At 40.5% G+C, this 26649-nt stretch overlaps 1 protein-coding gene across 1 annotated transcript in view; it reads right to left on the bottom strand.

Annotated features, from left to right (window-relative positions):
- Positions 1-1010: 1010 nt before the first annotated feature.
- The window catches only part of NIPAL2 (NIPA like domain containing 2), an 86864-nt gene continuing 61225 nt past the window's right edge, over positions 1011-26649 (bottom strand). The window contains exons 8-13 of the mRNA XM_077748230.1: positions 19665-19761; positions 12412-12547; positions 10460-10548; positions 6375-6438; positions 5165-5259; positions 1011-3780 (exon numbers count right to left, since the gene is read on the bottom strand). Of these exons, the coding sequence (XP_077604356.1) occupies positions 3668-3780; positions 5165-5259; positions 6375-6438; positions 10460-10548; positions 12412-12547; positions 19665-19761 (594 nt within the window). The 3' untranslated portion in view covers positions 1011-3667. The remainder of the gene's footprint in view (positions 3781-5164; positions 5260-6374; positions 6439-10459; positions 10549-12411; positions 12548-19664; positions 19762-26649) is intronic.

Here is a 26649-nt window from a genome sequence, read left to right as displayed (position 1 = left end):
AAACACATTTATCTGATATTGGAGTTGATATTCCTCTCTTCCATTGGGGTTGGGACTCATTAACTCTCAATAAGGACCAACACTGAGGGAGGAGTTTCCTCCCTTTCTCACAGAAAAAAAAAAAAAAAAAAGGTTTCCTTGGACGCGTCGTAGCTCCTGTAACTGATTTGCTCTCCTGGCACGGGGCAGCGTGCTGTGTGGTACCCTGAGGCTGGTAAGAAAGGGGACAGACTCAAGAATTCCTGGGTGGGAAGGCTTTTCCCTGCACTTACGACAACTGCTAAAAATACTACATTTAATAGCCCAAGATTGGTCTATATTTGCATGGAAACCATGTTTGTGTGGATTTTTTAAAAAAATTTCAAGACGGTTTTAATAAGAGCCAGACTGTTGATGAGTCTAACGATTAGAAGCAGCTCCTAAATTTCCCACACAATCATGTTAGGTTCCATTCTAAGATCTTGTTCTAAAAGTTCAACATGTGTGGTGTTTGTCTAGCAACCTCACTAAAGCACTCAGATCCACTTCTGCCAGACACATGAATTAGGTACGCAGTTGCCAGCGCAAGGATTATCTCTGTATCTCTACAACCAGCCCCAGAATTTAAGTAAAGCAGTCTGGGGAGGGGGTTGGGAAGGTTCATTTTAATAACCGCTATATTTACGTCCCTCACATCACTGTTAAGTTGTCAAGTATGAAGCAGCCTTTAGTGTGGCCGAGTGCAGACAATTACCATCCCTGGATGAGCTGTGTGCTTGGAAACAAGGAGCACAGAGAGGGTTCTTGGCTTCCAGGACTTTGGCTCGGTGTTTCAATCCATTTAAGTCATGCCCACCATTACACCTGCTTCTTTTGGAGCCAAACTTGCACATTATCACTGTTACTCTTCACTAGCACTGGAATGGCAATCATCTACGAAATCTGCCTTTTCTCTTTCTTTCTTTGCCACAAAATAGAATTTCCAGGAGCTTGTGGGGGTGGAATGGGGGTGTTGAAAAATACATTCTGAGTCACTGCTTGAGAAGGTTTTTTATTGTATTTTTTTTCAAGTGATTCTGGTAGTGAAAGTATTATGGTTATAGACTAAGCAAACACTTAAAGTGGAAACAATCAGATGGTAACGTCCTCTGCTTTGACGAGAGGTAGCTAGTACTCATTTCTGAGGCTATTAACAACTTGGACTGGGGGGCTGGAGAGGCTCTTCCAGTACAGGTAGGGGTGCGCACAAAAGAACCACTGCTTTCAAGAGAAACTTGGGCACCAATGATGAACTCATTGCTTCCATCTGTATCTTATATAAGCACAAGATCCTAATGTAAATATCAAGACATGGCTGCACCACGCTGTAGTATCCTAGTTTGTCACGAATCACGAAGTGTCACTTTTTCAACTCCTGAATGCCCAAGGAACAAGAAAGATACTGCATAGCAAGGGAGTCTAGATCAGGGGTTGGCAAACTACAGCCCTATGGCTGACCACCTGTTTGGTATATAAAGTTTTACTGGCATACGGCTGCGTTCATTCATTTACGTATCATCTATGGTTGCTTTCATGCTATCGCGGCTGAGTTGAGTGGCCATGACAGGCCAACAGACCCAAAAATATTTACTCTCTGTGTCTTAACAGGAAAATTTTGCAAGCCCCTCGTCTAGACAAACAGTCAAATGAGTCAAGTATTGGCTAAAGGTCCCCAATTCACAATGCCAAGAGGAGGACTGGGCTGGCTTTGCTTGCTGTCATGCTCTTTGTAATTTAAAAAAATCTTAGGAGCCAGTACAACTAAAACTCCTATTCACCTGGCTTTGAAGAAGCAAGATGGAAAGTAAAATTAGGTCTCAATATATTTTATAGGTTGCCTGGACTTCTAAAGTGTCGCTGGATTGCTCAAATGTGCATAAGTCAATGTAATTTCTCAAAATTTTCAAAAGATGCAAATGTTGGCAACTACTAAAGTATTGGCATTATGCTCGTGTCTGTGCAAAATTCTGCAGTGCTCAGAACCACGTGCTGTAGCTATAAATGGAGTCCTACTTCAAGTACAACTCTTTAGTCTAAATATTTTCGCAATCTTTGAAACCAGTTTTAAGAGTCATCAGAAATCCGTAGTTTAAGACACCAGACACATTTCTTAGCTGAGCCTTCCAGTGCCAACATGTTGGACCAATTCAGTAAAACATGCCATAAATTATATGACTGTTTTATTTGAATTAGGGGGATACTTTCCACAAGAGCAGGAATTCTTACCCGGAGTTCAAAAGCCAGACGCGTGCTCTAGGTTATTATTCATACGTGGGTGATGGGTTCGGATCTTGCCTTTGTGGCCAGGTTTGGTCAGGGGCATAGATTATGACAAGGAACAAGGGTGAAAGGCCCAAAGCAGTCGAGATGAGAGCGTCAAGAGCTCAGAGTTAAACAACCTTTATGAATGCAAGACAATTGGCTGGGATGGTTTTGGACTGGCATGTCAGAAGTGATTTGAAGGTTTTGAAATGTCATTAGGGATAGGGCTTAGTACTTGACATTGGTTACAAAAAGGCGTTTTTCTTCTCACTTAAATACATTAGTAGATCATAAATAACAGGATTATGGACTCTCCCTGCAAATGAATCTTAGGAGATATGGGGCTAGTCATAGCAGCAGAGCCAGGCAGGGGACAGGAGCACATGACCTTCCTCTCTAGACTCAGCCTGGGCCACCTGGCTATGTCTACAGACTTAAATGGCTAAAATCCAGTTCTCTAATCATAGTTGTCCTTTTGCCTAGAAGAATTTATAAAGCTTGAGATAATAACTTGGGGGAAGAAATGGTATGCTAGTGAAAGGAACACTAAGGACTTAAATATGAGTTTTGACACTTGCGCCGGAGTTAAAACATAGAATGAACCCACTAGACAAGTCATAAGAACTAAACAAATACAGGTATAGGATATGATGCTTTCAATTTCAACTCAAGTATAATATGGGATCCTACAGCTGAAGAAAATGTTCATCATTCTGTCTTTTTTGAAAAAGTGGCCCAAATCCTTAAATTGTTCCTTTTGTAATCCAAAAAAGTTCCCCAGCCAAGGTATACACCATCACAGAATGCCACTTACAGACTCTCATTTTAAAAACAAAAGGATGGTTATAATAGGGCTCATTTTCAGGAAAGATGATTCACCATTCTAACTTAGGAACAGAAAGGTGAGATCTTTACGGGGGAGGCTCATAAAAGATGTCGTAGGAGAAATGAATCTTCTCAAGCCTTGGGTACCAGAGTGAGGTTGTGGGATTAACATGTCTCTTTAAAGCAACGCAGCTGATGCTCTAAGTCGGGTGGGAAAAGCAGCCTATGTTTTCTGTAGCCAAACCGTGAACGCACATTTTTGTGTGACAGTCTGCTTGCGTAGCCAGGCCCTAATTAAGATCTAGCTGGTTAGAAGTTCACCAGGGGCAAGTCCAGGGTGTGGGGGACACTTCAGATTACATTCTATGAAGACATGAGACTGTCAAAGCTTAGGAGGGTCCCGGCCGCCTGCACAAAGGGAGACGGCGTAAAGGACCGGGAAGGCTTGCACATGTCAGCACAGAAAAGCTGTGGACACAAATGGAACATGTGCAGTTTTTTTTTTTTTTTTTCTTCAAAGGTGGTATCAAATAACAGGCCAGAAGCCATCCCTCTCAGCATTTTAGACCTCTTTCTTCTCTCCACTTTGGCTCTGTGTTGAGTCACTTCCATCAGGCAAAGTTCCATAGGATAAGCCATTGGAATCTGGTTGTATTTTGTCCAGTGTTTGTTTCCCTGTGGAGATAGTAATCACAGAAAATCTTTTGTGCTCTTACAAAAGGATAAGTCTTAATAACTTCCCCTCTCTCCAGGCCACATTTTATTCCCCCCTTTTTTTTAATACTATGTGGTCACCCTCTAAACAGAAGAGATAAACACCAGGAAGAAAAGGCCCCGGAACTCCATGTCCCTGACTGACCATGCGCCGTCCCCAGGAGAGGCTGTCTCCCCGCCAACCCCCCAGGGCCTATGGTGCTGAGCACAGAAATCGGGTTGGATCAGTCAGGAGGTGGACATGAAGCGTCCACCCATCTCCACACCTTCCTGCCCAGTGTCCTTCCCCCTTTTCCACACTTGGGCTAATGCACATCACAACAAAGAAAACAGACTTTCATAGTAGATTCTAGAAGCTGCTACTGAACCTATGTATGGGGCTTTGCGAAATGAAAAATCAAGTTAAAAACATGAAAACTTTATTTTCTACCCAAGAACCTCTAACCATACAAGTCATTTATAATGCACAGCTTCGCCGTGAACGCCAATTCTTGCACTGAATGCTCTTAGCTGATCAGGGGACTCAAGAGGGAAAGAGAACACAGAGTTTCTTGGGCCATATTTTCTCAGTTGTAGGGAGAAGGCTTTAATGAATTTTGCTTCAAAGGCTTGGGCCTAACAGAATGGTAAAGGAGCACCATTACTTCTGTCTAGAAACCTAGAGGTCACCCCAAACCCCTAGCAAAGCTGGAGATGTTGGGTGGGCAGGGGAGGAGGTGAGGACACAGCACACTTTGCTTTGTTCTGAATGTTGCATCTGTTGTCTACATGACTAAAGCGAGTTATCTCCCAGTGAGAGTGGAGGGCAGGAAAGATGGTGCATGTTAAATGGATCAGGATGGAGGCGAGGGGGGCAGAGGAAGAAGCTATTCATGTTCAGGTGGCTGTGAAAAACACCCCTTTTGGTCCCACAGTGCAGAGGCCACTGCAGTCTTTCCAGGAACTATGTTCCTTAGCAGCCTAACCTCCCGTCCTTAGATGTTCCTTCAAAGGCTCCCCAGGCAGCAGGGCCTACTGCTGGCAGCCATTCCCCACTCCTACCTCTCACCCTTTTTCAGTTAAAGGAAACCCAAAAAGGCAATTTACAACATCACCCAAATTGAGAAAACAGGGCCAGTTCTTTTATATCCCCAGTGTTCTGTGCGAAACTGACATTCAAATAAGTGATTGTTAACACTTACAGTTAAAACACTACTTCTGGTTTCATCACTAAATGTGCCCTTTTGAAGGATAAGAACTATATTTTATAATTAATTTTAACACCTTAAATAATACCAGCAACTACTAATTTATAAGGATAAAGTTTTCCATTGAGAATGGAATTAAAGAATAATACACAGTTTACCAGGAATATTTCCAAAATCAATGTAAGACTGTGACAGATGTTCCTTTTCTCGATTTCTTGTGATCAAAAACACACCAAGGAATGACAGAAAGCACCTGTAAGAATAATATTAATAAAGAACACGAGAACACTGAAACAACTCATGGTGTTAAATAACCGAGCTCCATATTCTACATGATGACATAAATTCCACTGGTTTTGTTTTTCCTGTTTTTCATGGTAAGCCTTCTTGAACTTGTCTTAATTGCTGCAGCCAATAATATTTTCCCCCAGAACCAAGACTTGGGCAGTTTCCAATAAATCTCTGCCCCAGGTTTTTACCATCTGGAGGCGAATTCGGGTTCTAAACCCTTTGGGTAGACACTAGGTCTCATTTTCTATCCATGCATGCCCAGACCCGTTACTGGCATGCAACACAAGCAAAAAAAAATTATTTAATTTTCTAAGAAATTTAATTGTCCTTGGCCATAAGAATAGTCATAGTTTCCAGATCCTAGAAGTTTAGGCTCGCATCTTATGAAATTGAATTTTCAAGCTAGATGGTTTTCTACACTGAAAATAGCCTGGGCTCAAGTCTGCATAACAATGGTCATGCAGAATACCAGATCAAGAAACAGCTAAGTGTGAAGGGGGTGCCAGCTGGAATGAACAGAAGATCTTATACCTTGGGGATATTCTGTCAAAGTCCTGCTCTCTGTTTGCAAGAAATGTCAGCAGTGATGCCCACCAAATCTCCAGGAAGGGTTAAAGATGGGCCTCCAGACACAATTAAGGGATACTACCAATCTGATGTTATTAGGTCCAAAGCTGATAATCTGTCCTGGACTTGGCCTTTTATTCTAGGTGATCCCAGAGGCATCTTTGGTTCCTGAGTGAGATCTAATCTGGAATTTTCTAAGAGTGAGGTAAATCTGATTTAGTACAAAAAGGTCAGAGAGTAGCTCTAACAAAAACAGTGGATTTATCTAGACTTTGGCCGGGACTGAACGTCCCCAGTTTTAGAACCCTCAGGGAGATACCCAAATCACCAGGTCAAAGACACGGAGTCCTGTGTAGGGTGTTAAATTGAAAAATATGTTACTTTTAATACCTCAGGAAACTAATGTTTCTTATATTACCTTCCAATTTTCTATACCTGAGGTACAATGCCAAAAATCCTACATAAAAGTAATAGGGTTTCACATTCCTTACTTCTGAGATACTTACTCACCCAAATATATATATAAATACGGTAAGAAAAGCTGCACCAAGGAATTCCTGATAAAATATGATACCTATAACAGGAACAAAAGACAAAATTTTAGGGTAAGAATATATATAATAGCTACATGCTGCTTTTTAAATTATGTTAATGTTATTTTTTTCTAAGTATAGGTACCCTTAAAATGCCCAGTCAGTAGCTTAGTTTAAAAATATTTACATGCCACACTCTGGTCTTCAGTGATTTCAAAAAGAACATGGATTCGTAGACTTTATATAAAATATTCTTATCATAAAATAAACACAATTGACATAACTTTTGCAAACAGAAATTTCTTATCCAGTTTAGGATTTATCCCACCGGAACATGCAAGAAAACAAAACTCTGGTGCCATTTTCTACCTACAGTTTTAGGCCCGGGGTCAGCAAGCCTGACCTGAGAGCCTGGGTGGGCTCTGGGGCCTCTGCCACAGCATTCCCTGCAGGGCAGGGGCTGGCCACCCAGGCTGTTACTCTTGGCAATGTCCCGTGCCTGCTCAGGCACTGGAGGGCACCGTGGCACCTGCCATTCCCCCCAGTCCCATTTCTCACTGCCGACGCCCTCTCCCTTCTCATTCTTCTGGTCATCTCTTTTGGGGGAAGAAAAGCCTGGATGTGCTGTTTGCCATGAAGAACTTTTCTTCTCTCTTTATCGGTCTCAATGATTTCTTATTGGTCTCAGGTCCCAAAGCTTTCATCGAGTCGTTTTTTTCTTAAAGCTATCTTTAAATTATGTATTACTTGGAATTGAATTTTTGTGTGTGCAGTGTCAGCCTTGCTGGTCAGCCGATGAGTATTTACGGAGTCCTTTGTGCCGGCCACTGTTCTCAGTGCTGCGGATACTGTGACGAACAAGACAGAGCCCTAGACACCAGGAGTGCTCTCAGAAACCCACCTCCAGGTGGATCCTCACCTGGAGAATCAACTTTGTACAGGAAGGAGCCACGTTCAGTCCTAACACATATCTGTCAAATGGATGAGCACTTTGGAAGCATGTTTTCCACGTCATTGCATACTTTCATGTAATCATTTCAATGTTTCCATGTTATGCCCCATAACATTCATTTCTCTAAGGGTATTTTCAGCTGTTTTGAAATTTTTTTTGCTTTAGAAAATTAGCAATGAACTTCTTTGTACATATTATTTTCTTGGTGTTTTAGGATTTTTCATTTATTTGTTTATTTATTTATTTTTTATTTAAAGAGCTTGCACATGCATAATACAGGAAGGTAGAGAGAGAGAAGGAGAGAGAATCCCAAGCAGGCTCCCCACTGTCAGCGCAAACTGTGAGATCATAACCTGGGCTGAAATCAAGAGTTGGATGCTTAAATTGACTGAGCTACCCAGGTACCCCAGGATTTTTCTTGTTATTGCTGCTTAAAGCAGAATTTCTGTTTTAAAGAGTAGGAACGTCTTTTTAAAAATCCGTAGTAAAATACAAATGACATAAAGTTTACCATCATAACCATTTTTAAGTTTGCAGTTGTGTTAAGTATATTCACACTGTTGTACAACTAATGTCCAGACCCCTCCTGCCTTGCAAAACTGGAAGTCTCTACCCATTAAATGACAAGGTCCCCATTTCCCCCTCCTCTATCCTCTGGCAATCACCATGCTACTTTCCATATCTGTAAGTGTGGCCACTCTGATACCTCACATAGGTGGAATCTTACAGCATTTGTCTTTCTGTAACTGGCTTCTTTCACTTAGTATAACGTCCTCAAGGTTCATCCATGTTGTAGCCGATGTCAGAATGTCCTACCCTTTTAAGGCTGAATAATAATATTTCATTGTGTGACAAACCACATTTTCTTTTTCCATTCATCTGTTGATGGACAATTTGAATTTCTTCCACCTTTTGGCTATTGTGAATAATGCTGCAAGGCATTATTGTGAACAATGCTGCACCCAAGTGTGCAAATAGCTGTTTGAGTCCCTGCTTTCAATTCTTTTGGATATGGATCTAGAGGTGGAATTGCTGGACTGTATGGTAATTCTATGTTTAATTTTTTGAGGAACTGCTATAGTGTTTTCCACAGTGGCTACTCCATTTTACATCTCCATCAACAATGCACAGAGTTCAAATTTTTCCACATCCTCACCAACATCCGTTAATTCTATTGTTTTGGCTTTTTTTTTTTTTTTTTTGGTCCTCTTTTGCTAGTAGCCATCCTAATGGGTATAAGGTGGTATCTCCTTGTGGTTTTGATTTACATTTCCCTGATGATTAGCGATGTTGAACATCTTTTCATGTTTATTGGCTATTCATACATCTTCTTTGGAGAAATGTCTATTCAATCCTTTGCCCATTTTTAAATTGGGTTATTTTTGTTGTTGCTGTTGCTGAGTTGTAGGATCAAGACTAGAAACATTAAAAAAAATTTTGTTTATGTCTTTATTTTATTTTAGAGACAGAGACAGAGAGCGAGCAGAGGAGGAGCAGAGCAGGCTCCAAGCTCTGAGCTGTCAGCACAGAGCCCAATGCGGGGCTCGAACCCACAGACTGTGGAATCATGACCTCAGCTGAAGTCGGATGCCCAACCGACTGAGCCACCCAGGCGCCCCAAGACTAGAAACATTTTTAAGGCTCTTGCTGAAGACTATGAAACTCAGTTCTAGGAGGGTGGTACCATGCCACCCAGTTCCACGAGAGTGCCAGTAATACTGCAGCCTTGATGGCATTAGTTATTGCAATAAAAAGAACACAACAAAAACTTCACTAGTTCATAGGCAAAATATGCTATCACATTTTAGCTTTAAGCTAGACTTTCTGATGGGGCGAAAAGGGAAAATTAGTCAAGAAGCTTCATCTCCGTTCAATACTTCAGTAATAGCATATAAATTATTATCACTTCCAGAAAGTTCCAGCCTCCCTGACTCATCAATTACTTGGCGTGCTAAATATTGAGATTCCAGCCCTGTTGGTCTCCTACAAAAATGTTCTTTTCAAGGGAAGTACATTTGTTACACATCTTTACAACATTAATATTAACCATTAGGCTGTATGTCATGCCTGTAACTCTTTTTGGCCCTATTATTTTTGTGTCTAATAATTCTAGGGCACACGAATGTGCAATTTTTTCTTACTTTCTTTTGTCAGCAAGCATAAAATGCTAAAAAAAAATCAGATGTCTTGGTATATGATCTTTCTCTTTAAAGTAAGTTTCAGTTTGGGGAAATAAAAAAATGCATCAATTACTTTTAAAAACTGCCCACTGGCAGCCACACTGCCATGAAATAAGAAAGATGTGCCAATCAGGAAACATAATCCTGAATTGCTTCCAAAATACATAAACTTTGCTTTGGGAAATGAACTTTCAATATAAGAAGGTAGTAAATATATACAACAAGCCAATAAACTAGGACATACTAGTATTAAACTTAGGCATGATATACTGGAATCTACTATATTTTGGTTTGGACCAAGTTGCAAATATATGCTTTTAAAAAAAACTGCTATTGTGTCTCACATATGTGCTTTTAAATTGTGAATAAGTACAAAAGGACTGTAAAAGTAGAAAAATAGAGGCCAGAGCAGCAAAGATGGTAGTTTCTGTTCTCATCTGCCTGGCTTTCCCTGGAACAGTGGATTCAGTTTGGGAACCCAGCATCTGCTCTAGGTGGTGAGGGGCAAGGAAGGGGGAATTAAGACACAGGAGGACTCTTCAGCTGCTTTGATTATCAGAAGAGCTGACAAGGAGAAGACTTTGGAAAGCAGAAGATGAGAGTCTTGAATTTACAGGGAGGCTAGTTTCAACCCCACTATAAGGAAATACTGTCTAATAATTAGAGCTCTCCAAATCATTAGGGGGATCCAAAACAGGACTCAGCTGTCTCGGGAGACAGAGAGCACTGGGGAGCCTTCACACCAAGAAGAATAACCTGTCTGCCAGGATATTATAGAGGAAATTCAGATCTGGGTGGAGGCGAGGAGGGTAGGACATGGGCTACACAGCTCCTTTTAAGATTTCTTGACTGTCTCATTTACTCCGAGGGAAAACTTATTTGTGCTTTTGTGGGGGTCGAATCACCTGAGCATAGAAAACCCAAGCTCACCTGCGATAATGGCACTGGTCGTAAAGAAAACATGGTTAACGGGCACCACCATTGCTGTGTTGTAGAGCTTCGTGGCTTGATTCAGGAACCTAGAGCAGAAGGCACTTACTGAAGCTCTGGCTTTAAGAGACGTTCAGCAACAAGTTAACAAAAACATCGAGAAATGCATGTCCTTAAGCAACAACTACAAAGGGAAAGGAAGTGCAGTAAAAGGGCATTTCCAATCAGCAGTCATAGCATATATGCATCTGATGTATGAGATCAGATGTCAGGTTTTATGGTCTGTTTAAACCAACAACAGTAACAATGAAAAGCAATTAATCATATTCTGGGGCCACAGAAGTTTGAGTTGGAAGCGAGTCAAGCTGCTGGACCGGTATCACACTGGAGCTGATTCATTAGGATAGACCCTAGGATCTGTTAAACCGCATATCTGGGGAATAGTGTAGCTATCCATTGACATGCCACGTGCCAAGAAGGAAGATGGAGAAGTAAAGGAATGTTTGATGTTTCAAAAACAATGCTCGGCGCTCCAGCTGCAGAGCACATGTGGGGAGCTCAGCTTCTCACTCTGGCCACCAAGGCGACTCAGGTTCCCGCAGTGAAGCCGTGCTGCCCTGTCACTGACGTCAACTGGGCAGTTTTGAAAGGCACTAATGTTCCGGTCCTGTCCTAGCACAATGAAAAAGAAACGCTTTGTGGGTGTGCCTGGGCACACGTGTGTGTACACGTGTGTATGTATACATGCATGCATGCATATGTATATGTGTGTGTACATATCTGTGAACAAAAAGACCACTCCTCGGGTGGTTTTGATGGGTGGCAGTTCTACGGTTCTAGAGATTCACCGGGCGCCAGGGTGGAAGAGGCAGGGACTGGGACGAGGGTGGCGGGGTGCCTTCGGTTGTACCTGCCCCTTAAATTCATAAAGCTGAGTTTAAAGATAATGATGCTAATCACCAGATTCCAGAAAGATGTTATAGCCGTGCTGATGAGTTCAGAAGAAGAAGGGGAGAGGAAACAAAGTGGCAAGGCTTAAGCATTAGAAACACACTCATTCTCATAAGGACATGACAAATGAAACAGTGACAAAACACCGGGTTTCTTCAGTCACTCTCCACCTTCCTTGCAGCGGGCCCATGTCCGACCCGGCGCGATGAGACTTCGCTGCTAGCATCTGTGGAGGGAATGGTGCTCTTCCCAAGTCTAGGCCCTGATTTCCCAGCTGGCTCCGGGACGGAGCTTGTGCATAGCATTTTGGGGTAAACAGAAAGCTTCCTGGCTGGCTAAAGACAGCCTTGCAGGCAAAAGCATAATCATGATGTGAAACGGAGGGGAAGTGACTGGAGCAGATGGAGGTGGGGGGTGGGGGGAGAAGAACAGAAATTTAAAATGTTCCATGTCACCACTATTAGGCCCCAAGAGAAACATAAAACAATCATTCCGCGATCCCTTGGGTACAAAGAAAATTCTGGCCAAGGATGCAAAGTTTTGGGAAAAGGATTTCCCTCCCGGCCAAATGTCTGGTTTTGTCCATCCCTGGGCAATTAATGAGCATGAGCTAAGAATGAAGGTGAAGGGTTCATGTATTTCCTATATTTAGAATGAAATCCTGGATGTGGACCTGCCCCTTTGATTTATTGCTAATGACAACCTGCGTACGATGGATATTAATTACAAGCAGAAGAGCATCAGGAAAGTATCAAAGTGCACTTAGCTAGATTACGGCCATACTTTAGAACTCACAAGACATGAAGGCAATGCTTAGTAACAACTTATTATTGGACGCGAAGGAGAAAGCAAGGCATGCTGGCTGAAGATAAGCTGAAGGCCCTTCACCCTTAGAAATCAGTTATACCTCATTTTAATTATCCATGGATGCCAATAAAGATTAATGCTCAGAGAAGCACAGGAATGTTGAAAGATTAGTCAGTAGGTAGGAGCTAACTTACTTGACTTGGAAAACACAAGACGCTATCATGATGATAAACATGATATAGAAGATGGGGTAAGTTAGTTGCATTTTATCCGTCACAGAAAAAGTGATCATGCCTGAGACTGCTTTTACTGAAATAACAGTCAATGAGGCTGAAAAAGAAAACAGGAGACACAAATAAAATACACATTTGAGATAGAATTACAAACAAATATCTGAAGCTTACACAGTAGAGCGGTCAATACCCCAGGCATGCTTTCAGGATGCAGGCTTGTGAGAGGCTGGGGTAGGACGTGGCTCCGGACAAGTGGCTCCGGACAGCTCAAGCCATGCGGCACTTGGAATTTACCTAAATCAGCTAAAGATCTGCTATGTGACTGGGTGCTTTTTATCTTGGGAGCAAGCTGCTTATTTCCCAGCCCTTGCTGCTGAAAGGATGCCGCGGAGGTTATAATTACTAGGAGATGGGAGAGGAGAAANAGCGAAGTCAGACAGTCTATGTGACATGAATGGGAAAATAACTATTAAACGATATCGAAAAAATTTAAAGCCAAATAGATGAGAAAACTGGAGAGTGGAAAGCGACTCCCTCTGTGAGTTTACTAAGAGTTGTACTGAATTCTGTGTATGAGCCTTTTCATTCATAAAGGTCTAGAAGTCTCACGAAAAAAATATTTTTTAAAAGACAGGAATAGGAAGCAGGACCAGAGCCTAGTATTCATCTCTCAGAGTCAACCATAAATCTAAGGTTTACATAAGCACTGGCTATTTATTCTCTGTGCTAAAGAGGAACCTCGCCTTGGGAGAACAAATGTTCCATAGGTTCCAAATAGCAATGAAGAAGTGACTTGATAAGGTTATATATGAAGGCAATGAGGTCTTTTCTAGAAACACCATGTCTCTGTAGGAAGAAAATAGTGTTTTCTTTTGGTTTTAGGTTGCTTAAATTTAATGTCGCATCTAATTCCGTAACTTAGCTGAAACTTACAGAAAGTGAAAAAAAATTTTTTACATCAACTCATATAACTCTAAGTCAAAGACAATGCAAATGAGCAACATTATCTTTGTTGTGGTTAGTCTACCTGGTCATGTTATCTCTCAGCTTTATCCCTTTTAGCTTTTGAAAAGGTATTATATATATAGAATGTTTAAAATAGCAGCTGATGGCTAACCAGGAAAAGCCTCCCCTAATCTCCTTTTCCAAAAACTGAAAATATATTTTAGCTTGAAGAGTACCAGGGCACACTTCCAAATTAGGCATTTTTCTTTCCATTAAATATCATAACAGAGAACAGGTGATAAATTCTAAAAGCCAACCCTCAATCTGAACAAAGAGGTCTTTACAACTGGGCCCCTCTTCATCTTAAAATCTTTTGACCTGATCATTTTACATGTTTTCTACAGATTATGAAAATAGTCCTATCTTAGCTCATCTAGGAATTTTATCTGCAGTGATGTGCGTCACTTGATGGTTTAAGTTTGTAAGGTTAGCTCTTGAGGGATCTTGATTTCCTCTTCAAGATTTTGCTTGAAATTAGACCACAATGTGGTTACAGCCTTGTGGTCTGAACAGCCAGGTTTCCCAAAGGGATCATTAATGGGTAAGGAGTTGAACAGGCTATTCCATTAGCCTCTGAACCTCAGGATTGCAAAGGCCCTTCAAGGTCATCTAATGCATCTACCATCTGATGTTAAATTATACTTAACCACAAAACAAAAACAAAACTAGACTTTTTATTAAATAGCTAAACCAACTATTGGTTTGCTATAATCATTGTATTTTCAAAGCATGTACAATCACCAACCAATTAAACACTCTTTATTGTAACTCTGCAAGTTATTTCTAGGCTGGTGACAAGTACTTCTGTTTTATTTTTGGGTGGGACTGTGGCTGATGAGGATAGGTGAAAATATATAATTTAACATGCTATCATTCTAATGTATATATAAAAATAAAAAGTGCTCATGTATTTTCTATTTTTATATACAGAAATTAAAAGCTAGAAAAAAATGCCAGAAGAAACTACATCAAGATACTATCAGTGGTTATCTGTAGGCACTGGGATTATGCAGGACCTTTAAGCTCATTTTTTAAACCATAAAAGTTTATATGTTCCTTTAAGAAAATTTGGAAAAATGCAGAAAAGCCTAGAAAGAAAAATGAAAATCACCTGTCATCTCAACAGTCGTCTCCAAATTATTTTTAACACTTGAGAATATTTCTTTGTAGCTATTTTTCTGTCTCTGGATATGAATACATTGTAACAAATATATGTATATATAACAAATAGTATATACTATTTAGGAACCTAGTTTCAATTGCCGCTAAGTATTTTCTATGCCATTAAATAGTCTTCTAAAGCATGATTTTCATCAGCTGTGAAGTATGCCTTTGCATGAATTATACTTCATCTTGGTAATTCCCTATTTTTTGCATATTTAGGTTACATCCCCCCTCTTTTTGGCATTAAAAATGAGGTCGGGGCGCCTGGGTGGCTCAGTTTGTTAAGCGTCTGGTTTCAGCTCAGGTCATGATCTCACGGTTTGTGGGTTCAAGCCCTGCATCGGGCTCCATGCTGACAGCTAGCTCAGATTCAGCTAGCCTGCTTCAGATTCTGTGTCTCCTTCTCTCTCTGACCCTCCCCTGCTCATGCTGTCTCTATCACTCTCCCAAAAATAAATAAAACATTAAAAAAAATGAGGTAGTGATGAATATCCCTGAACATACATCTTTGCATACCACTCTGCCAGTTGCTCTAGGAAAATGAGCTAAAGGGGGCTCTGGTGACAGCTGCTGTTCTTCTGAAATATACTGGCAAGCTGCCTTCTACAGAGTACCGTCACCCTCCCCTAGTACTGTGAGGCAGTGCTCAGTTACATGGATTTTTTACCTCTGTTTTCTTAGTTCTCAACAAAAGACGTGTATTACTTTTGTCATCACCACAGTGCTGTTTTTGCCTGACATAGCTGACCTGTGTTTGAAATCTGGTCTTCTTGGTTTCCTCCGACTTCATCAATTGTTCCTTCCAGAGACTTTCTCAAATTGCTATCAATGTCTCTTTATTAGAGCCACAGATATTTCACCTATTAATTTGGCTTCCATAATCCGAGTATGCTAAGCATGGAGAAGCACCTCCTGGCATTCCCAGCTTCCTGATCAGTTGAAAGCATCCTTTTTTAAAATTTTATGTATTTAGTGTGTGTATGCGTGTGTGTGTGTGTGTGTGTGTGAGAGAGAGAGAGAGAGAGAGAGAGCGAGCAGGAGGCAAAGAGAGAGGGAGAGAGAGAGAATCACAAGCAGGGTCTGTGCTGTCAGTGCAGAGCCTGATGCAGGGCTCAGACCCACAAACCATGAGATCATGACCTGAACCGAAACCAAAAGTCGGACACTTAGCAGACTGAGCCACCCAGACGCCGCTAGTTGGAAGTATTCTGCTGGGAGTTGAAAGAAGATTGCAGCCATAGGCATGGGGAGCCCCTCACCAGAAGCCAGCTTTCTTTCTTCCTGGTTGCCCTCACTTTCTATTTTCTTTTTTAGTTCATTTTTTAAATCTATCACACAAACAATAGTATGTTAAAAATAAACTTAAAAAAAATCCACCTGCATACTGCTGCTACCTCTCACTCATTTCCAGTGTACGCCTCATGTGTGCTTTTAATCACAACGAAGGTAGTGCCATGTTGTGTGCTATGTTTTCCGTTTAACCTGACACTATAAATATTTTTCAAAGCTGCTACCCAGTTTTCATAATCATTTTTTTCTTGTAGAAGTGATGTGATCATTATAAAATACCCAACCAACACAGATTAGTATAAAAAGAAGAGTGGGCAATCTTTTTCTCATTTCTTAGTGTAATGACAGCACTGGTGCTATTTCCCCATCACGTATGCTTCTTCAGCTTTTGGTTTAGGAGAAAGATGTTTTTCTAATTTCACAGAAACAGAGACTAGAATGGTGGTTGGCAGGGGGTAGGGGAAAGGGGGTGATATAGGTCAAAGGGCCCAGATGTTTAGTTTAAGAAGAGTAAATTCTGAGGATCATTCGCTTAACTATAGTTAATAACGGGGTATTGTATACTTCAGAGTTGCTGAGAGATCTTAAACATTCTCACTACACACACACACACACACACACACCTGTTCACTATGTTAACTATATGAGGTGACAAATGTGTTCACTATCATGAGCTTGGTAATCATTCTACAATGTATATGCATATCAACGTACCATGTTGTGTAAATATATACTATATATATTACTACATGTATACTATATGTGCCAATTATTTCCCAATAAAGTGAAAATTATTAAAAAGAGAGAAATATGTTTTTGACACAGATATCCCTCTATTCCGATTACATTTCAAATTCTTTATTAGAAACGGATGTTAAATTTTAACATGTCTTTTCAGCATCTAGATATTTACATGCTATTCCCCTTTTGAGTCATTAACATGATGAACTATATTAGTGGATTTCTTTAAGAACCACTCTTTCATTTCCATAATTAACCTAGTTAATTCAAATGTTTTCTTTGCACTCACTGTCCTCAGAACAGACATGGCTGTGTCCTCATAGAACTAATCTGGTGGAGAAGATGAGCTGATACCAGAATGTAAATATATAAGTAGAGTATATATGCACAAATTATTATTATTTTTTTTTTACAAATAGTTTATTGTCAAATTAGTTTCCACATAATATATGCACAAATTATTATAAGTGTTACAGAGAAAAAGAATCAGTTTCATTGAGACCACTTGGTCATGAGGTATGTTTTTTCTTTTTTCTAGATTCTACTTGCTAATTTTTTATTTGAGACTTTTACATTAATATTGAGTAAGGAAATTAGTACATGGTATTCCTACGGTATGCTACTTGGGATCAGTATTTATACTGATTATGTAAACAAAACTGGAAAGCTTTTTATGCCCTCAAATAGTCTGAACAACATCAGAATAATCTGTTTCTTAAAGATTTAAATCTTCTAGGTTGAAAGTATGTAGGCCTGGTTCTTTTCAGGATGTAGTTTTTTAAACAGCTCTTCTATGCCCTCTGTGTCTATTTTCCTCTAAAAAAATAAGTGATTTAATCAAGTTTTCATCTTTGTTGTCACTTTTAATTCTAATTTTGGATATCTGAGATTTTTCCTTTCTTTCGTTTTATGAGTGATCTATTTTAATGTCTTTCAAGAATAGGTTCTTGGGATTATTTATCAATCCATTGTTTTTCTGTGTTTCATTAATTTTTACCTTTATTAATTGCTCCTTTCTGCTTGCCTCAGCTTTATTTCAGTATTTTTTTTCCCCTTTTTGAGTTGAGGGCTTGACTTACATTTAATGCAATGAATTTCCTTCTGAATACAGCATTAGTCATAAGCTATAGGTTTAATATTAAGTGTTTCTGTAATAATTTAAAATATATATGCTGCAATGAAATCTTGGTTTCTGCTTGAGCCCAGCTGCAGTTTAAGAGTAGTGTCAACATTTCCAGATGTTACGGTCTCACTGGTTTCTGTTATTATTTTCTGTTTTTGTTTCACTGGGATCTGAGAATGTGGTCTGTACTATTTCAACTTCCTGGAATTTAGCAAGGATTTCTTTGTGGCCAATTACACAATTAACTTCTGTAAATGTCACACAGGCACTTGAAAGCAGGTGTATGGTCTGTTTTCGGGATCTGGAGTTCAACATTAGAGCAATGTTGAGGTTTCATTCCTCTATCCTTATAGCTCTTTCTGTCTACCTACCTTCCACGAGCTAAGAGAAGTCTTCGGCTCCTCTCGTATTTCTATTAACATAGTTTTCAAAAGAGCTGCTGCTCAAATGTCCTGAGGCCTCCTGGCCTTAGTGCCCCCCCTCCCAGCCCTCAGCCCTGCCATGCTGGGTGGCTAAATACTAATGTGGGGCCTCCAGGAGGCTTTGCTGCATTTAGTGCTTCTGTCTGGATTTTAACTTGGGCAGTAAGAGTATGGCCTTCTGCTTTCTTTTACTTTCAATCTGCGTTACCTTGTTTTAGATGACATGTATGTATGAAGTTGGAGTATTTCATAACCAGCAAGTGCCGGTTAGAAAGAGCACCATTTCTGTAGCTCTCGTGGAGTTGAACTGGAGAACACTGGCTGTATCCAAATTTCAGAATCTTTTTCAAAACCAGTCTGGGAATTTTTCTGAAGTCCAATATGGGAATTTTCTTTATTACTAGGTGAATTTATCCTATTTACATTTATGATCATGACTGCTATGTATGATCCTAATTCTGTTATCTTATTTTCCGATTTAAAATTTCCTTTATTTTCAACATTTTTCTATATAATGTGTATTTTATCTCTTAGTGGTTTGCTTTCGTTCTCCCTACCTGGTAATTTGGAAAGAAACAACAATAAAGTTCTTTTTCTGTTCTTTTCATCAACAGCATACCTGACTATAGTATAGATTCATTTCTATAAGTAACTATCACAAATACAAATCTTCTAATTCAAAGGAGAGAACTAGTTCATGAAATGAAGATTAAAAAATGAAATCTCAGCTCCTCCTTAACATGAAGGCTGCTGTCTATCCCAATGGTATAAGTATAATCTATAGAGTCACAGCAAACAACACATGATGTATGGTTCATCTTATTGGCAAAGAAGAGGGAAAAAAAGAATTATAAATAATTTTTAAAGGCATTTTTCCAAATGACTAGTGAGAGCTCCTAGTGTTGATTTATATGAAGGTGTGTGTGTGTGTGTGTGTGTGTGAGAGAGAGAGAGAGAGAGAGAGAGAGGAGGGGAAAGGGTAGATTTAAAAATACATAGTGGGCTTATAGAAGCATCAGTTTCCAAATCCTGGAAAAAAAAGGAAATGAGTAGATAAACAATGAATGAAAAAAATATTGTATTTAAGAAAATCATTCTGCTTACATTTATGGTTCATATTAGCCACATCTCAGTAATTCCTGAAACAAAAGTTTCAGTTGGGATCATTCATTTGTTCCTCTTTTAATATTTTTCAATTATATCCTAAGAAATAAAATACTCTAATTGTCAGAGAGCAAATAAAATTACCCGGAAGTAAAAACCTTACATGTTTTTAAAGGAATTAAACACACCAATTGTAGCCATGGATATGCAAAATATAGTTTGCATGATTGAGCCTGGGTTTCTTTCTACAGATCAGAGTTGAAAAGTAGAAACAATGAGAAAGGAACAGAATGCTCAAGTCTCCTTCAAATCTTTTTTGACTTAGCACAGTTAGATTACAGAATGAGAAAACAGTAAGTTCTTACCTAGGAGTGCCACCAGGCTCAGCAGAATCACCATGTGCTTCATGGCTTTTCTCTTATGGAAATAGAGGAGGGTGCAGAAAAGTAATATTTCTGAAATCTAGAAGTGAAAAAGATGAAAAAGAGTAGAGTGTAAATTATTTTACACAAAGTCTTCTGAAGGCCACACTTCTCTTTCTGGTTTCTCAGCAGTTCTGTGAGAATTGAGGGTGGCTGGTGTTCGTTCCTAAGGACAATGACAAATGTATGAGAACAATATACGGAACCTCAGCCACGCAGACCCAGAGCTCTAACCTCACCTATATGCCAACAATGCCGAGATAGGCAATTCTGGCCTCATTTGTCCAACTACCTTCTAGACATCTCCACACACAGGTTCAATAGCCATAGAACACAAATGCGGGCAGTAAACTCCTGCGGGCCTTCCTTCCCCACCTATCCCTCCTGGGACCTTCACCCCTGCAGTAAGTAGCATCATCACACACCTCTTTGCATCAGCCAGCAACTCCTTCCTCTCCCTCACTCCCTCCTGCCCTCTCTCTGACCACTGCAATAGCTTCTAGTTCGTCTCTGATTCTACTCTTGCCTCTATAATCCAACCATTCAGCAGCCAGAGGAATCATTTAAAGGCACAATTTGAATAATGAACTAGGTCATTCATACAGAATGTATGATACACATATAAGGTATTTACATAATATGACAAGCAGCCATGTGCCCTGCACCCAGCCAGAGAAAGAGAACACTATGAGGCCTCCTGTGCACCACACTCCAATTGCACCCCTCTCCTCCTAGGCTCTCCCCAGCAACCACTACACTGAATTCTGTGTTTACCATTCACTTTCTTTATAGTTTACCATCTTTCATGTATCCCCCAACAGCACCTTGTTTATTTTTGCACTTTATACCTGCAGAATCGTAGTTGCTTTCAATTACTTGCTTTTCCCCCACCCCACTGTGCATTATTTATGAAATTTACCCAGGATGATGTATGTAGTAGAAATATATATTAATCCAGTCATTCCTTTGCTTAAACCTCCTATGGTTTTCTATCATGTTAANCCCCACGCCCCCCCCCCCCCCCCCAGTTCTCTGCAGTGGTCAGATTGCTCCTGCCTTTGGGCCTCTGCACTAACTGTTGGGAGTTGCCTGGAATACTCCTTCCCTGATGTCCCTACAACGGCTCCTTCTAGTCACTCAAATTTCAGCTTAGACATCACCTCCTCCATGAAGTCTTCTCTGACTGCTCTAATCTAGCAGAGCCACCTCTCATCTACTGTAGAACATTTTATCATCAACTGGCATTTTCCTGTTCATGCACTTATGTGTTTCTTGTCTGTTTCCCCAGCTAGCACATGAGAACAGGGACTTTATCTGCCCTATTGGCTGTTGTCTTTAGTGCCTGGGCACAACTGGTTACTCAATAAGTATCTATGGAATTAATGAATAACTTACACCTCAAATTTATTATGAACAACTTGCCAAAAAACAGACCTAATGTCTAATAAACTGAGTGTTCAATAAATATTAATTGACTGTCTAAAATTTTCCTACCCTTAAGAAAACTCTAACGTAATTTTGAGTTCTCAGTTTTATTTTTGTTTTAACTTTTTTTTCTTTTTTGAGGTCATTAAGATAGCTTGATGCAAAGTTTTTTTTTTTCAAAGAGGTAGTATCCTTGGCTTGAAATCATAAATATGAATGTTTACTTTTCTGATGTAAAAACACCACCACTCATTTTTTCTTAAAAATTACTAGAATTAGGGACTTTGCCACATTCAGGGCAATGTTTTACTTATGGAGCCCTCTCTAAATCAACATGAATCGCTACTGTGTCAGTTCAAGGCTTGCTTGTTGTGTGTGTGTGTGTGTGTTTGTGTGCGTGTGCATGTGCGTGTGCGTGTGTTTCCCCCTTGAATCCTCTGTGGGCACAGAAAACAGCAAGACCATATCTTCCTCATTTAAAAACCTTTCATCTCATGTGGAAGATTAAGTCATCCCTCAGTCTTTTCCTGGTGAATTAAACCAATTACTTTAACTTTTTCTTATAGGCCTTCTTTGCCAGGTCTTTAATTGAATCAAGCCATGCTCCAAAAGCTATTAAACTCCTATCACTTTGTCTTCCCAAAACTACCATCACAACATGGGTTGGGTGTCCCCAGCTCTGTGCAGCTCATCAATCGTTAGCAGAAATACCCCTGTCCGCTCCATTCCACTCTCAACCACGGGCTTCCATTCCTCACACTGACACAATTACAAGCAACTCACGGCGGAGTTTGGGACCACTGTCTTTGTCACTGGAGAGAAGGCAGCTCGGCCTGCATTGATGCACAGAATGTGTTGGCTAAATCTGTTAGCAGGGGGATTATTAAATTGGGGGGTAGGGGGAAAATGAGGGTAGTTATCAGCTCTAAATATCAAATATGACTTTTTTTTTTTCAAATTCCATCTCTGTGGTTAACATGAGCTCCTAGGACTCACATTGGCTGTCACTGTGCTAGATTCTGCCTTGTGGCAAGTGGTCACGGAGCCCCCAGGAATAAAATAGTCAAGCAGCATGAATTAATGTTAATTTTTTTTCTAGCAACATATTTTCTGCCTCTCTGAAAATATCACTATGAAAACAGCTGTGGTTTCTACAGGTTGCTGAGACCCAGGGAGAAGCTGCTGAGCTGATTGTGGTCTCAGGGCTCAGAAATAATGACAGCACTTAACTGCAGGCTCACCACCCACTCTACATGCACCAATTCATCGAATCCTCACAACCTTAGGAGGCAGGAGCTATTTTACTGATGAAGAAATCAAGGCTCAAGGGGTTAAATGATGCAGGTCTAAGAGGCTGCATAACCTCCCAAAGATGCACATGTCCTAATCTCTGTACTTGTGTGCATGTTACATTATATGGCAAAGGGCCTTTGGAGATGCGATTAAGGCTACAGACTTTGAGATGGGGAGATTATCCTGGATTATCCAAGAGGGTCCAAAGTATGCACACGAGTCCTAAAAAGCAGAGAACCAACCCAGGCATGGTCAGAGAGAGATGGAATGTGAGAAAGAACAGTGTCAAGGAAGGTCGGTGGCCTCTAGAAGCTGGAAAAGGCAAGGAAATGGATTCTCCTCCAGAGGCACCAGGAGGAATATAATCCTGCCAATAAGTTGATTTTAGCCTAGTGAGACCGTGGTGGACTTCTGACCTTCAAAACTGTAAGACAATAAATTTGTATTGCTTTAAGCCACTAAGTTTGAGGCAATTCATTCTGGAAGCATTAGGAAACTCACTCAGGTTTTGGTATCTGATGAAGTCCTTTCCGAAGAACAGAATCTTCAGGATGAGTTTTCTGAATTGACTCTGGGTTTTCTGGATTGGTTCTCTAATCTAATTAGATTTAAAGGCACCAATCACCCTGTTTTTGGTGGTGAGAATAGCACTGGCGGACCGTGGGATGACGTGACAAAAGGGATACACAAAATTTCACCAATGGATGCCCCACTTCCAGTACAAAAATCTGAGCCCACGTTCATCTCATTTTCCCTCACCAAGTCCTTCCTTGAAAGTGCAGACTTTGAGATGACTTCCTTGCCCAAAAGAAATGAGCTCTGCAAAGGCTCTCTCCAGGGCCGGCTGGACAAAGATTTGATCCTCAGGAGTTGGCTTTTATTAATTCTGCACAGAGAGTTGTGTTGTGAATTGGATTGGCGTGTGCACCCTGGAGGTGGGCTGCTTGGTTTTGAATTCTGGTTCTGCCACTTAGTATTTATGTAGCCTTGGGCAAGTTACCAAACTTCCCTTCCTCAGTTTCCCCATCTGCTGATGCATAGGGCTGCTGCACAGGTAAAGGGCAAAATGTCATCAGCTGCATGCAGGGCTCAGCCTGCCCGGTCAGTGCTGGCCGCTGCAACTGCAGAAGTGTACCCGGGGCAGATATGCAAGAGTCACATGCATTCAGGCAGCAGAGCAAATGAACCTCATGCAATAGATATTGAGGTCGTATGAAAATAGTTTTTTTCCCCCCTTCAGGTTTTTAACACCTGGTGCTGGGTTTTGAAGCAGTTTTGCCAGAAAGGATGACTTAATAATCAGCTTTGGCATATAGAATTACACCAAACAATAGGGCTCAGCCTCTGCTTCTGCTGATTTAATTGTCTGCCTGGTGGAGAGAAAATGAGCACCATGTGGATTATTTTGTGAAGGATCCTATGTGCACAAGAGAAGTTTCCATTTGAATACTCTGTTGGAAAATCTGGGTGGGCAAAATGGCCACAATCAAGCCTGCCAAAGAACATGAAGGAATTGAGGCTCGGGGCCGAAATGTCCTCATGTGGGTTCTGCAGACCGCAGTAAGAGGTTTACTCAACAAAAGGTCCTTCAGGAAAAGGACCTCGTGGTCGGCAATTCCATCCCTTTGTTTCCTAAAGGACTTCTGGCTTTGAACATGTGAACAGAGATGAATTTCTCAGAGGGGGCCATGGTAAGCAGCATCTTTCTAAGAACATTTAACCTTAAAAATGTACTTGCTTTTTGGTGAGCACCAGGTGGGGCTACCCATCTGTGAACACAGGCTAGGAAAGACCTTGTTAGTGGGTGAGCAAAGGACACTTCATGCTTCACTGGCCAGTACCAAGCTTCTCAAATCCTCCGCCTGCTACAAAGAGAACCAGTTCAGAGGACAGGCTCCTGGGCTTTGTTTCTGAGGCTTCCACTTCACGTAAGCCTTAAAGGTAACACAGACATGGACGAGACTTAAAAGTAACATGGACATGAATGTAACGCGGGCATCTGCCTGGTGCAGGGAAACACATGAGACAAGGAGATGCTGTTAGCCAGTCTGGAATACAATTTTACAATCCTCATCTGAGAAAGGTAAAACTTATTCAGACTCTAAAATATTTCTTTATCCATTTTATTCGTTATTTGATTAGTCCTTTAAAGCAATTCAGGTACTGCATTTATACTCGGGGTAGTACAAGAGCAGCTAGGTGAATGATCGTTCAAAGAATAGCCTTAATTGCTCTAATTATGATCTCTGCAGTCATGATTTGCAGAAAAGCACAGAAATTTCCATTTCCAAGGATTAAATATTAATTACTTGATGTTTTAACAGATTTAAGCCAAACTTCAGCTCAAGAGCTTAGCATGTAATTGGTAACTTTGTAGAGTCTTTAGAGAGGTAACATATAATGGATTAAATTCCAAACTAAGATATATTCCCTTTAGAGTCTAAAGCCAATAACGTTATTAATTTTTTAAGGTTTATTCATTTTTCAGAGACAGAGAGAGACAGAACATGAGAGGTGGAGGGACAGAGAGAGAGAGAGAGAGAGAGAGAGAGAGAGAATCCGAGGCAGGCTCCAGGCTCTGAGCTGTCAGCACAGAGCCCAACACAGGTCTCAAACTCATGGACTGTGAGATCACGACCTGAGCTGAAGCTGGACACTTAACCAACTGAGTCACCCAGGTGCTCCCCCACAGTGTTATTCAAATGTGACTTTATTACAGATTTACTTTATGCTATCTTATAAATATCTGGAATCAGTTACATTTTTGGGTGGCATTTACTTTCAAATATACTTTCATTATTTTATGGAAATATGTGTCTCTCCCAGGGCTGTAAAATTCTCTATACCCTGGGTGTCCAGTCTGTTGAATGAACTAGTGAATAAATGAATGAATGAATTTAAGAGTTGACTTTGAAAAATGACAAAATGCAAGTAATGTCAGAGATGCTTTTTTTGTGTGTGTGGAAATAGAAGGTTTAATAAAGAGTAGTTTCGTTCTTCCAAATGTTTTCTCTGGTGTTAAAATAATATAAGTCATGTCATCATCAAACAATGCTGCTTATTTGCAGGCAATTAAGTCTTGCTGCATCTTTAATCTATAAAGGATTCAATTCGGGCTATTCATTTTCTGGTCACAGACTATGTGGGCTTTTTCTTACTGGATGAAGAATTTGTTTTGCCTGTGAGAAAAAATGAAATCTGGCCATGTGTAGCAACATGGATGGACCTTGAGGGTGTTATGCTGAGCGAAATAAGTCAGGCAGAGAAGGACAAATATCATATGTTTGCACGTATAGGAGGATTAGGAGGAACTTAACTGAGGAACAAGGGGGAGAAGAAGGGGGGAAATGGTGGGGGAAAGGGAGAGAGGCAAACCATGAGAGACTCTTGAATGCTGACAAAAACTGAGGACTGATGGATGTGGGGGGGAGGGAGGGGTGGGCATGGAGGAGGGCACTTGTGGGGATGAGCACTGGGTGTTATGCGGAAACTAATTTGACAATAAACTATTTGTTAAAAAAAAAAAAGAATTTGTTTTGCCTGTAGGCAAAAAATAATAATATATTGGTAGGAGTTCAAGTGTAGGCTATCATGAAAATGGATGTGATTGATAAAATCTGTGATTGTTAAAGGGCTGGGTCTGCCGGACAAGCAGGAAGATACAATGGGGCACAAGGGAGACACAAAGTATGATAGACCTGAATTAGGCAGTCCAATCCTTAAGGTTGATACACAGAAGAATGGGAGCCTTCCAATATAAAAAAGAAGAGAGTTCACGGGAGAAGACATTGAGTTCAATGTTTGAGATGTTACATCTGAGGAACCTATGGGACATCCAGGCAGGGATGAGTAATAAGTGGACAGATGAGAACACAGATCTGCAACTCAGAAGATGCCTGGGAGGGAGATGTAGATCTGGATTTGAAAGTCTTTCTAAAGGATGATGGGGGTTGTCAGTGGTATCACACTAGAAAACTCTGGAAGACTATGTAACATGAATAGACTAAAAGTGGTTGGCACGAGAGAAGGAGGTGCCCACCAAGAGTATGGGATGGCTTAGTCACAGAGGAAGAGGAGAAACAGGGAAAATAAACTAAGGAAGTCATGGAAGAGAAGGGTTCAAGGAGGAAATGATGGGTTATGAGTAAATGTTGCACAAGGTTCAAGGAGCAGCAGGACCAAAAAAGCAATTCTATCTGGCAATTTTTAT

Source organism: Crocuta crocuta, unplaced genomic scaffold (assembly GCF_008692635.1).
Source record: "Crocuta crocuta isolate KB4526 unplaced genomic scaffold, BGI_CrCroc_1.0 scaffold39, whole genome shotgun sequence".
Classification (NCBI taxonomy): Eukaryota; Metazoa; Chordata; class Mammalia; order Carnivora; family Hyaenidae; genus Crocuta; species Crocuta crocuta.
This window is presented reverse-complemented; position numbering and strand designations above follow the sequence as displayed.